Here is a 15695-nt window from a genome sequence, read left to right on the forward strand (position 1 = left end):
GTTCTGCATACATCAAGTCCTGTCAATTATATTATTTAATAACTCAAATTAACATCTCTTTATTCCACTCTACTACCATAAAATACCACCTAAAAATGCTTTACGAGATTGCTTAAATGAGTCTGATTAGAAGGGAAGAGAGCATATTGTTATCTTCAACAACTAGCACAGTGTTTGGGACAAAGCAAACACTTGAAAAGTGATGGTAAATTGTAAACAATAAATTATTAAAAAATTCAGCAGCAATAACAGCAGCAATAATGATTTGATTATTAATTTAAGGCAAAGTATTTATTTGTTATATTAGAAAAACTTATTCTACTTACATTGCATAAGGCACCATAGCGAAGTATAGAGAGTAAAGAATGTACATGACTTTCACTGGTGAAATATAATCTAGTACGAACATGACGTTCAGGGGATAGAACACCTCTGGAATACCTGAAGTCAGAAGTAGACAGTGTTAAGGCAAACAGTATACTTAGTTGAGTCTTCCAATGATTTTATAACATGAAATTCATTCCGACTGGAAGTAAAAGAACATAAGGAAATCTATAATCCCTGCAAATAAATTACAGAATTTTCTTAGATGCTATTTCTCTATGAAGCTCATTGAATCTAGCTGGGACCTGAAACCCAAAGAAAAATGGATTTAATATTAATCAAGTTCATTGAAAGAGGTCCATTTAAGGTTCTCTATGAGTCATAGCTCTAAATAGGTTCAAAGTTGTTTTTACCACTTTGTGGGAATACAGTAGCGCTGATGACAAATAACCCTGTCCCCTCTTCCTCATCAGATGTTCTAAAATTTTGAGAAAAACACAAAACAACAAATAAATAAAGCTCAATTATAAGCGAACTAAGTAGAATGCCTTTTGCTATTGTTAGTGGTGACTGGGTTAATTGTGACTACTGGGGACCCAGGTGTGCAGAGTAGAACTGTTCCATGGGCTAGCAAGGCTTGTGCCCTTTGGGAAGCAGAATGCCAGGGCTGTACCTCTGGGTAGAAGTGAACTAACCTTTCAGCTTGTATCCAAGCCCTTCACTGTTTACATCACTTTAGATAATTCCCATTTCCCTAGTATAAAAACATAATTTAAATGTGATGTATGCCAAAACGCACGTAAAGAATCAGTAGTTTCTTACACAGGATGGAGCTTATTTACAGTGTCATCATCTTGTGTCCTTTGAAGGTCCGAACGAATTTTTCTAACTAGAGGCGTACAGTAGCCTTTGGCAATCTCCAGTTTTTCAGCTTTAGTTATACCATATTCCTGAGCAGAAAAAATATATTAGAAAGGACATAATGTCAAAAATTGAATGAACATCCTTTGGAATTAAAAAATTATAGCAAGAAAGGAAATACATCATCCTTAAATGTGTTACATACAACTGAAAGGATTTTTCTTAAATTACAAAGTTAGTAATTTCTACATAGGAGAAGATGAATATAACCTTTGTGGGTATTAATTCAGTTCAATCAGAGATTTTAAATGGAAAAATAACCTAGAAGAATGATGGACTAGGGTGACAAACACGAAAGTAAAGACTACATCTATACATTTATAGTCAGGAAATATACAAGGGACTTATATATTTATTAAAGACCTAATATATTTCAGTATAAGAATTAAAGTAATGATATTTTAATATATCCAATGTCCAAGGATGAATAGAATTTAAATCTTTGGCCTATATTTTTAAAGTTTTAACTGCCAATGAACAAAATGATCAAAAATCAAGTTCAATAGTATCTATAAACACTACAAGGTAATAAGGCTTATAATAAATCATTATTATAATCTGGAGTGTTAAAAAGAAGCATAACAACTTTATAATGGCAGATTAGAAAAATGACGTGAGATAGGAGAAAACGAAACTGCTAAGAGGGGAAGGGAGGCAGAGGGTACAATAGAATGTAGGTAGCAATCGAAGAGAAATGGAGAAGGAAGCGGGAGAGAGCACACACTCGCTCTAAATTCATTCTGTTGCTGTTAGGTGCATTACATCAACTTCAGCTCTCAGCAATGTTGTGTGATAGAACAAACTGCCCCACAGGGTTTTCTAGGCTCTAGTTTTTATAGAAACAGATCACCAAGCTTTTTTTTGTCTCCTTGACTTACTGGGTAGATCTGAACTGTAAACCTTTGGGTTAGGGAGCATCTCTATCATTAGGGATATCTCATGCTAAGATACCTGAAATAAAGTCTCCTTCCTGATACCACGAAATCTCCATAAAGATTCACATGGCTAAACATCGATATGAATAATATAAGGGGGCTTCAAAAAGTTTCTGGAAAAATTGTTTTATCTTTTCATTCACAAATTTCTGGAAGGCCACTCATATGTGTGAAGCCAAAGAAAAATGCTGAGATTTAAGAAACTACCAGGGGATTATGCTAGGAGAAATAAGCCAGATACAAAGGGCAAAAATGATTATTCTTCTTGCATGAAATATCAAGATTATGCAAATTCATGATAATAGAATGAAAACTAAGGCTACCTGGGGCTGGAGAGAAGGGAAGGGGGGTGAGTTATAGAATAGTATATGTATCGATTCTGTTTATGGTCCTGAAAAGGTTAGGCGCAACTAACCTTTGGCCGTTGGCAAATCACTGCAGGTTTCGATTTTCTTGAAATGTCTTCTTAATAATTCCCTGTGATGGTTCTATGTTCTTCATGGACATTGATTAAGATTCTCCTTGGGATACCCAAAAGCAATTGCCCTAATTTCCTGAGCGGACTTCTCTGCCTTAAATTTTACTGCCAAAGCAGATTCCTTTAGCAGCCAATGTTGTGATTGGACCAAATTTTAAAAGGCACTTTAAGAGCCCTGGTTAAGTGTTGGGTTGCTAACCACAAGGTTAGAGGTTCAAATTTACCAACCACTCCACAGGAAAAAGATGCAGTTGTTGGTTCCCAGAAAGATTTATAATCTCAGAAACCCTGTATAGGACCACTATGAGTCAGAACTGACTTGATGTCAGTGGGCTTTGTTTGATCTGGTTTTTAATCAGACTAAGGCAAATATAATACTGACCACATTGGAAAAAATCTGTACATATGTGAAGATGAAACTAAAAAAATATTTGCATTTACTAAACTTTACTTTTTGATTTACCATTATCTATCTGATCAAACACATACAGAGTGGCTCTTTCATGCTGAAGGGATAAGCTTATCTTTAACAAATGCTTTTAAGTAGGTTGCTCACTATCTAAATTCTGAGTGTTTCAAAGTTACTAACCTTCCTTGGTCTGAGTATTAGGAAAGGAGACTGTCATATTTTTAACGAAATATATGGGCATTTATAAGTGAACAAAAAACTATAATCTTTATCATCCTCAGATATATCATTTTTTCCTTTATTTTGATTTACAATTGGAATATCTGTTCCACTCTTGCTATCTCATTTATAAGAACCAAATCATTTTTTCATAATAAGCTAAAAGTTATAGTAAGGTCTCAGCCAATTTTTTCTAGTAACATAGCTCTGCTTTCACTTTGTTCTGTTACTTTCTCTTTTATTATTAATGTGATTCTCTGCATATCTGCATTTCTGTGGGAATAAACCAACACATGTCCCAAAAACTACCTATATCTTGATATTTAAAGATCATTTTCAAGTTTTAAAAAGTAGCAAGACGTCAAAAAAATTTTACATAGGGGCTAAACTACCCTGTCCTCCCCATCTCCACATATTTCCATAGCATATAACTGGTAGATACACAATTTGATGGTCAGGGGTTTAGTTTTGATTTGTTTTTAAATCAGGCTAAGACAAATTTATTACTGAATTTGTTGCCATCCGCCATGACAGACAAAACAGGTGCTTAAGAATTACTTAAGTGATTTATTCTATATTGTTTTCATTGATTTGGCTGGTTAGTATATTATTTTTTTGAGAATTAAGAATTATTTTTTTAAGTCGCTATTATCAAACCATATGTAAACCACATTGTAATGTAAGTTAATATAACTAAGAAAAATATGAAAATATGTATTTATGATTATTTGTTTTCCTTTTAAAAGTTATGAGTTTTAAATAGACACTAAAACTATCTTTTATGCAGTAATAGATATTTTAAAAGTATTTATTAATACAATACTGTAGTGAATAAGAGCTACTTACTTACCTGAGGGATAACAATATCTGCTAGAGCCTTTGAAAGTCTATATAATTCCATTGTGTTTTCTAATTTCAAAGAACCATTATGCTGGACATCATATTTTATACAATCATATATGTCTGGAATTTTACTAATGTCATATCTTCCATTCTTTGTTTTAAAGTCTTTTTCCAACTTGGACCATCGACGAAGCATAAGCTCTAATGTCTCACTATGGTAAAGCTGAATATCTAAAATAATATAACATTTTTAATATATTCAACTTTAAAAAATAATTCATAAAAAGTAATTGTCAATAATTAGAACCCTTTAAAATGTCAAAGGTAAAATTGTAACATTAAGAAATATTATTATAGTGTGTCACATATTTCATTGATGTACAACATTGAGTCAATTTCCACTTTAGTGACTATATGACAAACCAAAGTGCCCAACATGTATTGGTTCAGCATGCCAGATTTTCTCTCATGCAGGGTGGCTGATGAGTTCTAACCATCAATCTTGCGTTAAGAAGCTAAGCACTTAACCAATGTGCCATCAAATCTCACCTTCTTATTCTTACTTGTTCTTCCCTCCTGGCATAAAGTCATTGGAGTCTAAGCTTCTATCTAACCTTTCAAGTTGCTATTGTCAACTTAATGCCCATAGTTCTTTACAAGAGTGTAATACTTAAGATAGTCATTGTATACTAATTAAGCTGAACTGTTATTTGCTTTATAGAACACTTCAAGGGATATTTTTGGTTTAAGGTTTAAGAATTATGTAAGGGTAATAATTTGGGGAGTTAATCCAGCTTCAATGGATTCTGAAAATTGGGATCACATGAGAATTTGAAATTCTGCTCTACTTTTCCAAATTTCTGATAAGGATTCTTCTACAGTTACATTATAATTTTTAATACTTTCATTGTTATAGCATTGTCACCAATAACAGAACAGGAAAAGTTTTTTAAGTGAAAGGAACCTTAAAAGTAAAACAAATGTTTTCACTCTTACAAGAAACACAAGACACAAAGTTAACTTAGTTATTAACCAAGCTAGTCTGCGTCAGTCTGAATCACCTATAATTACTCCTTATAACAATATCTATTCAGTGGTTAACTACCTGGCTACATCATATAATTAAATGTTCGAATGAGAATATTTTATTGTCTCCTAAAATGCTATCATTGTTAAAGGCAACTATATCGTAGCTAGTATTCTTTTGTTGGATACACATTAACCTATACCATGCTTAAGAGTTTTAGAAAGAGATTATATTTCTTAAAATGAGTGGTAAATCTCATTTAAAAATACAGACCCCAGACATAATTTTTGTTTTATGCCAAGAATCTATAATATTTACCTGATGACTTAGGATCTTCCATTCGATGTCTGATTTGAGAAGTCAAACTCTGAATCAAGGAATAAACTTTGTCACAGGTCTTCACAGGATTTTTAATGAAATGCATTGATTTGATGAGGGAAATGCTTCCCGATGGAGTAAGCTACAAGTAAGTAAAGCACATAATTTATATCTGGTTATCCCTCAAGTAATCAGAGAATAATACAGTTAATACAACATTTCCTATACTTGGGGGCCAATTCCATACAATAAATTTAAAGACTCTCTAAAACACAGTAATATAATCAAGCAAGAAGTAACATTCATATTAAAAATTATCAAATGTTAACTATGATAAGATTATTATGAATAAATTTAGCAATACTCTATAAATTTTATGACAGCTTTTTAATTTGTATTTAAAAACAAAAACCTCACAGACATTGAGTCAATGCTGTCTCAGAGACCCCTCTGGGTTTCTGAGACTGTAACTATATATGAGAATAGAAAGCCCAGTCTTTCTCTCAAGGAATTGCTACAAGTTTCGAACTTCCAACCATGTGGATCACAGCCCAACATGTAGTCACCACTATGCCACCAGGGCTCCTTTTCACTTGTATAGAATATGTATAAATATGTGTCTACCCACATGATCCATAATCATGTTACCCATTTAGAGTAACTCAAACAGAATAATATAAACCCCTAGTAGACATAAAACTAAGACAAGAGACTTGAAGAGAGCCCTCATGAACAGGGATATCTAAAAGGTTGATACTTAAGCCACAAGTGAGACACCACTGAACATACATGAGGATGGTAAAGACAGAATAGTTTAGATTGTACAAAGAATAGAGACTATGTGGAGCAATGACAGTAAACAGACTTCTGGGTCAAATGTAAATTCATGTGATTAATTTTAAAAGGAATTTTATACACACACACACACACACACACACACACACACATATATTCCCCCAAAACAGAATTTATTTTCAAAGCTATGTAATTAATTTTTTTTTCACAAAACAACTTTATCATCTTCAATGTACTCTCCATTACAATTAATACACTTGTCAAATCTTCAATTCCATTCTTGGAAACATTTTTCAAACTCATCTGTTTGGATGGCTAACAGCACCTCCCTCATTTTTTTCTTCACCTCTTTTATGTCATTAAATCACTGTCCTTTCATGTTCTTCTGCATTCCCGCAAACAAAAAGAATTGCACTTAGTGAGGTCAGGTATGTAAGGTGCATGGGACAAGAGAGGCATGCTGTTTATTGCCCAAAACTGGCACACTGAGATGGCAGCATGAGCAGATGCATTGTCATGGTGGCAAAACCAGCCCCAGTCTGCCACAAATCAGGCCTTTTTGTGGTATACTGTTACTCAATCTTTTCAGAACCTCTAAATAGAAAGCTTTGTTCCCTTTGGAACAAACTCCAAATATACTATAAGTCGACATTTTCAGGAAGTGTCGGAAGTGACGGATGTCCAGAATGAGGTTTGTCATCAATCAACATTTCACCTTTTTTGAAATGAGAAAACCACTCTTACACTTGAGCTTTTCCATAGAACTGTCCTTGTAAGCTGTGTTCAACATCACAACAGTTTCTGTGGCATTCTTCCCAAGCAGGAAACAAAATTTCACTGGTGCACGCTGTTCTCTTAGATCAGCCATCACAAAAAGCGAGGAGCAGGCAAAACTGCTTTTACAAAAAAATTCACTGTGGCCACAGAGAACCTTCCTAGGCAATGCCACTGGGTGCAATAACTCAGAGTGAGTTGTTTGATTCTCGCCTAGCGGCAAAGACGTCTACTACTACTACTGCTACCAGCACTACAAAAGCTCCTCTCTGCCCAGTGCAATGCCAGTTTTGGGGGGGGTACTCCCTCATATTATCAAAAGCACCAGGAGTCATACAAAGATATTCATAGTAGCATTAGTTGTAACATCCCTAAATTGAGAATAATAAAAGAAAGCATATTTAAATGTTGTATAGTCCTCATCTAGAGCATAACTCAGCCCTATGGTCTGTAGACCAAATGTGACCAGATTTAAATGTGACCAGATTAATAGTTTTAAAAGGTAGTTAAAATCAATTATAACAAAAACCAAATGCAACATAGATCCTATTTAGGCAAAGCATAAAATATCTAGAATGGTCTTTCACAGAAAGTTTACTAGCCCTTAAAAATATACTAAATACAAATGAAAATTAACTAACTAAGACAATATTCAACAATACTGATGACTTAAAAAATTATATTACACCAAATTAACTAAATATAAAACACATTGCATTATTCGATTACAGTAAAACCTGCAGAAGCTGTAATCTGTATAAAAAGGAAAACTCAAAATATCTTCCATTAATAGAAAGAGATATGCGAGTGGTAAAACCATCCTGTCAAAGGCAGAAAACCCACAAGACTCAGAAATCAACCCACATGATTCAGAAATCAAGTCAGTCATGTCAGGGCAAGGCTATCACAGGTTTCATTGCTTATGAAATTTATACAACAATGAAAAACAAGACAAAGTGTTTAAGGGTACATTCTTACAAAGTATTCTAGAAATAAGGATATGAGACAAAAAATAGTAACTAAAAAGCCATAATATAGGGACCATCTCTCAGTTATTCCAATGTTCTATTTCTTTACCTAGGTGGTGTTTATGAGTTTTACTTTTACAATACATATAAGCTTGAACTTTGTTTTATATATATTATCTTCATGCATTGAGTATTTAAAAATGTAGGAAAAGAGCTTGCCAAGAAATACCTTCTCATAATCTTCCGCAGTAAAATCTCTGTCTTTCTGAAGTATTTCATGAAGCCTTGCTTTCACACGTTGCTGACAACTGCTCAGGGAGTCACTATCGCTATCCAAAAGTCCATTCATATTTGCACTTTTTACCATCTGAACAAGAATAGGTGTAAGCTCTCCTTCTAAAGCTAATAGCCCCTAAACATGAAAAAATCCAATAGATTAAAAGGATAATATGTAAAATAATAGAAATAAATTATTTGGCTGAATTTCATGTAATTATCATAAACTTAATAATGATATAGTTGATCAATGACATTAGAGTGCTTTAGTTGCAATTTCCAAATTCACAATTTTTAAATTAAATCTTTGAATTTAAAAATTAAATATTGCCTTAGTAAAAATCTTTCAAAGGCAAGTTTAACTAAAAATTCTGGTACATCTAAAACACATTTATACCTTTGCAAAAGCAGCTGCAGTCATCTGGACTCGTCCCTCATCAGATGCATATATTTTGAGGTCATGTCGGTAGGTACTATGTAATCTAAGTAAACCACAACCAGGAAATCCTGCATAATCTCCTGAAAATAAACCCTCAAATCACTTAAGCTATATTTTCATCTCAATGTACTTCAATAAAAATTTAAGAACTTCTCAATGTAAATGAGAATTTAAAGATACTATGTATACATTTAATAAATGTAATAAAATCCTAAAATTTACCTTGACCTCCAGGATACATACACCTGAAAGCTCTTCCAAGTTCTTCAGCCTGAACCCTGCCTGCAGGAGTTAGTTCTCCTCCCCATTTTAGAACCAAAAGTAATGAAGGTTCTTCTCTTCTGCTATCTAGGATGCATATAAAGGGATAAAACAAATGTCAAGAGTTTTTGTTTTATAACACATGCTTGGTGATTTCTCTTCTGTAGTGGAATACAGACAATATACAAAATATTTCCTTCTTTAAAAGTACCTATTTTTATAAGTTGTTTCTGATGGCAATTCTGCCTATACCATCTCTTAATGTCCTATTAAAACTTCAAAATCCCTTTCAATTTTGAGAGAAAGTACATTCACAATTTTCTTATGAGAAGACTGCTTTTCCCTTTTCTGATCTCATACAGGTTTGCCCAAGATCTTTTGTAGTTGCATTACATTATGATAGATGAAGAGCTCCTCAACAGTAGCAACCCGATCTTCCTTTCTTTATAATAAGGGCTTTTATGCTGCTACCACAAAGAAGACACTACATTAGCTGAAATGAAGAAGATACATATATTTTTATAAATGAAATCATGAAGCTGTATAATTTTTAGAAAATTGTGATGAGAGGGTCAAATGTATTTTCACTTTCTGGGTGCTAAGTACAGGAAAACAGTTTTTTTAAATTTGGAGTTGTGGAATCAGACCAGAGTGTTTCCACAGTCAAGGAGGAGGTATCATAAGTGAGTTTCTGTACTTAACTTTAATCTGGCCTTTATCATGTTCTCAAGAACAGTGTTGGGTTATGGAAACATAGGTCATGCAAAATTAAGCATGATAAATGCAAAAAGAACATAATGAAAATGTATTAAAAAACCCAGAGGCCTACTTTATAGTTTTACAAGTTTTACTATAATTATCAAAGAACCCTACTGGCAGAGTTATGAACTGGGCTGTTAAACACCAGCTCTCTGCAGGCTTCAAAAAAACCTTTCTGCTCCCATAAAGATTTAGTCTCAGAAACTCACAGGGGCAGTTCTACAGGGTTACCACTGAAAGAGTGAGTTTGTTTGCTGGTTTTTGGTGAGGGGGTTTATCATGTCTAGCAATGTGAATTTATGAAAGGATCATTAATTTTAGTTGACTTTTAAATTTTAAATTATTAATAGACTAACCACCAAAAATAACTAAGACGTAGCATGTCAAATTTTAAGTAAATTAACATATTTAAATTAACATTTAAGAAATTCATTACTTCTATTCTCCTACCAGAAATTATATTGTCAATATCCCTACCAATCAATTCTTTCCAGAATTATCTGATTATTTCTTATAAGTACAATTAAAGTAAAAGCATATAAATGTTTTACAAAATTTTGCCAAATTATTTTCCAAAAACTGTGCCAATCAGCAGACTATAGTACTGTTACACTGATTTGTCATCAGCTTTTAAAAAGAGAATGACTTTGCCAGTGTGATAAGCAAAAACAAGGTAATTCATTATTACTACTGGTCATCTGCATTTCTCAAAAAATAAAGGCTTAAAAAAATAAATAAAATAAAGGCTTTATGTGATTCTTTCCCATTTTTCTTTCAAATGTTAATGAATTTATAAGCTTTAGTGCTGACTATCTTAGGAAGCAAATTCTATTTAAATATTTATTCTGCCTTATTGAATGGAGGAAAGTATCAATTTATTGTAGGAATATGTTGATTCTGTATTTTTAAAAAATCTTTTCATACGTCTTGAGTTTTCTTCTGGTATACTTCACTCATCTATACTAAAAGGACGAAAGAAGGACATTAAATAGTATTAGGTTGGAAACAAATTTCTAAAATATCCACAGAGTAAAAAGAAAAAATCCTAAGCCCTCAGCCATTGGATGAGATCAAGAACATCATAAATGAAGAAAGCAAAAGGTCATTACAAACACAGGATAGAAAGATCAAAGTGGATATTATTGTGAAGTTGTTGTTCAGGGCCGTTGAGTGGGCTCTGATCCATAGTAACCCTATGCAGAACACTGCCCAGACCTGCACCAGCCTCACAATTGTTCCTATGCCTGAGCCCATTGATGCAGCCACTGTGTCAATTGTGGAGTAGCTAAGGCAAAGGGAGGAGATGATGAAGTCAAAGCACTGAATAGAAAATTCCAAAGAGCAGCCCAAGGAGAAAAAATAAAATATTATAATGAAATGTGCATAGATCTACAGTTAGAAAAACAAAAAAAAAACATGCTCAGCATATCTTAAACTGAAAGATACAATCCAAACCTCAAGTTGCAATATTGAACAGAATTCTGTGGGCAAAATATTGAACGACATAAGAAGCATCAAAAGAAGATGGAAAGGATACACAATGTCTCTGTACCAAAAAGAACTAGTCAATATGTACCATTTCAAGAGAAAGCATATGACTAAGAATCAATGGTTTTAAAAGGATTCCAAGCTTCTCTGAAAGCATTAACCAAAAACATGGGTCCAGAAATTCATGGAATGGCAACTGAAATGTTTCAACAGCTGATGAAGGACTAGAAGCACTTACTCAGGAGGCCAAGTAACTTGAAAGAGAGCTACTTGGCCAACTAAATAGAAGAGATCCCTCTTTGTACTCATTCTAATTAAAATAATAATACAATAATATCAATGATATCACATGTAAGTAAAATATTGCTGAAGATCATCCAACATTTGCAACAGTACTTTGACAAGAAGCTGCCAGAGGCTTAGGCTAGATTCAGATAAGGATGTGAAACAAGGCAAATCACTGTTATTGATGTCAAATGGATCTGCGCTCAAAGCAGAGCATACCAGAATGATGCTTACTTGTGTTAATCATTTACTATGCCCACACATTTGACTGATGGATTATAACAAACTACAGATAGCCGTGAGAAGAATGGGAATTCCAGACCACTACATTGTGCTCATGCAGAACCTATACATGGATCAAAGGCAGTATGCAAAAAGAACAAGAGCAAATTCCATTGTTTAAAATCAGGAAAGGTAGATGTCAAAGTTGTATTCTCTCATCATACCTATTCAATCTATAAACTGAGCAAATAATCAGAGAAACTTAAAACTATACAAGGAAGAATGCAGCATCAGGATTGGAGATTATTAATAATCTGCACTATGTAGATGACACAAGCTTATTTGCTGAAAGTGAGGAGATCTTCGAGCACTTGCTGATGAAAATCCAAGATGAAAGCCTTCAGTATCGATTACAACTCAATGTGAAGAAAACCAAAATCCTCACAAGTGGACCAATAGGTAACATGATGATAAATGAAGAAAAGACTGAAGTTGTCAAGGATTTCATCCTGCTTGGATCCACAATCAATGCCATGGAAGCAACAGTCAAAAGATCACATGATGCATGTATTGTGAAAATCTGCTGCACAAGACCTCTTTCAAGTGTTGAAAAGCAAGAATACTACTTTGAGGACTAAAGCACGCCTGATCGAAGCAATAGTATTTTCAATTACATAATAAGTTGGTCACTTACTACAAAAGACTGAAGAAAAATCAATGCATTTGAACTATGGTGTTGGTATCAAAGGTGCCATGGTTTGCAAAAGGGCAAACAGATACCTATCAGAAGGACATCCAGAATTCTCCTTAGCAATAAGAATGGAGTACTTAGTATCATGTACTTCGGACATGTTCTTAGAAGGACCAGTCCCTAGAGAAGGACATCCTGCTTGGTAAAATAGAAGGGCAGAGAAAAGAAGCAAGGCCCTTGACAAGATAGACTCAGACAGTGACAGCAAGCACGGTCTCAACCACAGAAAACTGGGAGGATGGAATAGAACTGGACAGTGTTTCTTTTTGCTGTACAAAGAGTCACTATGAGTCGGAACTGATTTGAAGGCACCTAATAACAACAATAAACAGTTCAAAATAAACAAAACCTACCCCTTACATAAAAGATAGAAACGCACAGCTTATAAAATCAAACTATTTTTTTTCATTAGTTGGCATGCCAGTCTCTAAGCAATTAGGCAGCAAAGATCTAAAAAGTAATCACCAGGGAATCAAGTCATTATGTATAGTAGTGGTTCTCAACCTTCCTAATGCCGTGACCCTTTAATACAGTTCCTCATGTTGTGGTGCCACCAAACCATAAAATTATTTTCATTACTACTTCATCACTGTAATTTTGCTACTGTTATGATTCAGGCAACCCCAGTGAAAGGGTTGTTCAACCCCCAAAGGGGCTGCGACCCACAGGTTGAGAACTGCTGATATATAGTTAAAATGCAATAGGCATTAATAACAAATACCTTCTTCTTCACTAGATGTTTTAGGACAACCGTGAGGAAGATAGGTCAATTGTACCTTACGATTTATTCCAGAGAAATGGCCATACCTGAAAAATAAAATGGTGAACAAAATGAGTAATATTCAATAAATGTTTACTTTACCTTATGAAGAGAAGCTAAATTCCATGTAGAGAAAAATAAATCTTACATATTAGTCTCCTTTTATTTATAAATGCCTTTCTCAAATCTCCAATATATCCTAGCAGAAAATGTGTACTATAGGTACTCATTTTATCCACCTTAAAACCAAACAAAACACCAAAAGAAGGTTTCTATAAAAGTTGGGCAATTTTCAAAAGACAACGAAGTATTTATATATGTAAAAATACAAATATGCCTCTAAAATATAAAGGCTATAAGATCATAAATAGTGAAACATGGAACACTTACAACAGGAATACTGGTGTGCCAATTTTGTTGATTAAAACACTTTTCACTTAACACTGAATCTATGGTCAACTGAGTGATGTGGCTGGTTCTCAGTTGAAACAGTTCTTTATGGAAAATGTAATGTTGATGTCCTTTAAATCTTTAATATAAAATTTAAAGTAAAACAAAAACATAACCTTTAATGTAACAATCTATTTTTTCACTGGGGTCAGTGTAAAAAGATAAAACTGTCAAAGGAATTGAACAGAGAGGTATGTATGTGAAAAGAGCATATGAAAAGGGAGCATGCTTCTCGGTGATCACAACGAAGTATTTCAATGACACCCACATCTCTAAGACGGTCTTCAGTTGTTCAAGCTTTGGCTTGTTTTCTTCAATTTCAGAATCATTATTTTGCCCGAGTTCCATAAGAAGTTGTCGTGCAATATCCAGCACTTCCTACAAAGTAAAATTAATGAAGAATTACCATTTTATATAATTTCACTACTAAAAATTGAAAAACAAGACAAACTTACTTGTAATTGTTTTGGTTTTTTGAGTTTTAATTTCCCAGATTTATATCCATCACACTTTTCAAAAAGATCAAAAAACCTTAAAAAGACAGTACACGCTCAGTAACTTATTATCACTATATATTTACATAGATCAACAATAAAAAATGATCAAAACATGACAACTTGGGTCTACGGATCCCAAGTACTATCCTCTTTCATTATGTCATACTGCTCCACTAGCTTTAATTAGTAAAACATATAATGTCCTAAACTATGTCAAACTGTTAATTAAGACATTCATTTTTGAAGTTTTTTTCATAATGAGCATATGGTATTAATACAAAACATTACATATTACTTTTTGTTACTATACACGTTAAAAAAATAAGCAGTCTAAACACATATTTAATAGCTCAGTTTTATACTTAATCATCTTCAAATAAAACAGGAAGGAGAAAACTTTCATTTTACTAATTTTCTTCTAGCAGATTGAGATATTAATGATACTCAGAAAACATTACAAGATGATGAGCCAAGGCTAAATATACATAGAATATCTTTGTAACAGTAAAGAAAAGGTTAGACTGAAGATTACTTATAGACATATTTTTGTTCTGATTCTGATATGTAAAATTATATTAATTTTGTATGCATTTAGTTGTTTAAATATTATTAGTAACTGTCAAATCAATTCTTACTTATGGCAATCCTAAGTGTGCAAAGTAAAACCCAAAAGGGTTTTCAGGGATCTGAAGAAGAATACTGCTTTCTAAAACAGCTCTGTATGGGTTCTAACCATCAACCTCTCAGTTGGTAATCGAGTACTTTATCATTTGGTCACGCAGGGACCTGTTTGAACATCAATGGCTAAGAAACAAGAGGTAAATAAAGTTTTTCTAAATAAAGTATTAATAAAGTATATCATGTATCAAGAATTGCACATTATCTCACTAAGTGTTAAGTTGTTCTTCATAAAACATACTTTTGATGCCTCACTTCCATTTTCATTTTTTGTTTTGGTGTTCGATCCCCATGACGTATGACAGCTATAACACATCTGAGCTCCATCCTATGATTGTAAAAAACATTTATGTATAACAATTCTGCTTGATGTGATTGAACTATGGAATGACATATGTGTTAACTCCTAATTAGTAATAAATTAAAATGTGTATGTTTCACAGAGAATAGTAACTTTAACAATTAGTCTTAATTTTATATTATGAATCATGAGATGACTAAAGATAATTTTAAGCTATATAATATCTGCTTTCCCTTTAGAGATTCTTCTCTTATTCTAGCAAACAAAAATGGGTGCTACTTCTTACATTTTTCTAAATATCTTATCTATAGCATATTTGTCTTACGGTATGCATATCTTATAAAGTAAGATTTCATTAAATCAAAACAAACTAAAGTTGTAGAGGATGGGTGGAATATTTGTTTTATCCATTAAAAAAAGTTTATTTCAAATTTGTATTACTGAATATAAGATTTTCTGAAAAGCATGTTGGATTCCAAACCCAATCTCACTGCCATTGAATGGATGCTGACTCATA

The 15695-nt window shown here is 33.2% G+C and overlaps 1 protein-coding gene across 15 annotated transcripts in view; it reads right to left on the reverse strand.

Moving 5' to 3' along the window:
- The window catches only part of PPIP5K2 (diphosphoinositol pentakisphosphate kinase 2), a 96094-nt gene that overhangs the window by 46448 nt on the left and 33951 nt on the right, over positions 1-15695 (reverse strand). For 12 of the 15 annotated variants that reach the window (XM_045285092.1, XM_013005661.2, XM_004706591.3 and 9 more), the window contains exons 11-21: positions 15119-15205; positions 14158-14233; positions 13971-14080; positions 13214-13299; positions 8949-9074; positions 8685-8806; positions 8241-8423; positions 5475-5616; positions 4137-4360; positions 1147-1274; positions 327-441 (exon numbers count right to left, since the gene is read on the reverse strand). In XM_045285092.1, coding sequence (XP_045141027.1) covers positions 327-441; positions 1147-1274; positions 4137-4360; positions 5475-5616; positions 8241-8423; positions 8685-8806; positions 8949-9074; positions 13214-13299; positions 13971-14080; positions 14158-14233; positions 15119-15205 — 1399 coding nt within the window. The remainder of the gene's footprint in view (positions 1-326; positions 442-1146; positions 1275-4136; positions 4361-5474; positions 5617-8240; positions 8424-8684; positions 8807-8948; positions 9075-13213; positions 13300-13970; positions 14081-14157; positions 14234-15118; positions 15206-15695) is intronic. The other 3 variants (XM_030888918.2, XM_030888921.2, XM_030888923.2) reach the window with 1 other exon arrangement.

Source organism: Echinops telfairi, unplaced genomic scaffold, assembly GCF_000313985.2.
Source record: "Echinops telfairi isolate 266 unplaced genomic scaffold, ASM31398v2 ScPeMD7_7469;HRSCAF=8507_1, whole genome shotgun sequence".
In the NCBI taxonomy this organism is placed as follows: Eukaryota; Metazoa; Chordata; class Mammalia; order Afrosoricida; family Tenrecidae; genus Echinops; species Echinops telfairi.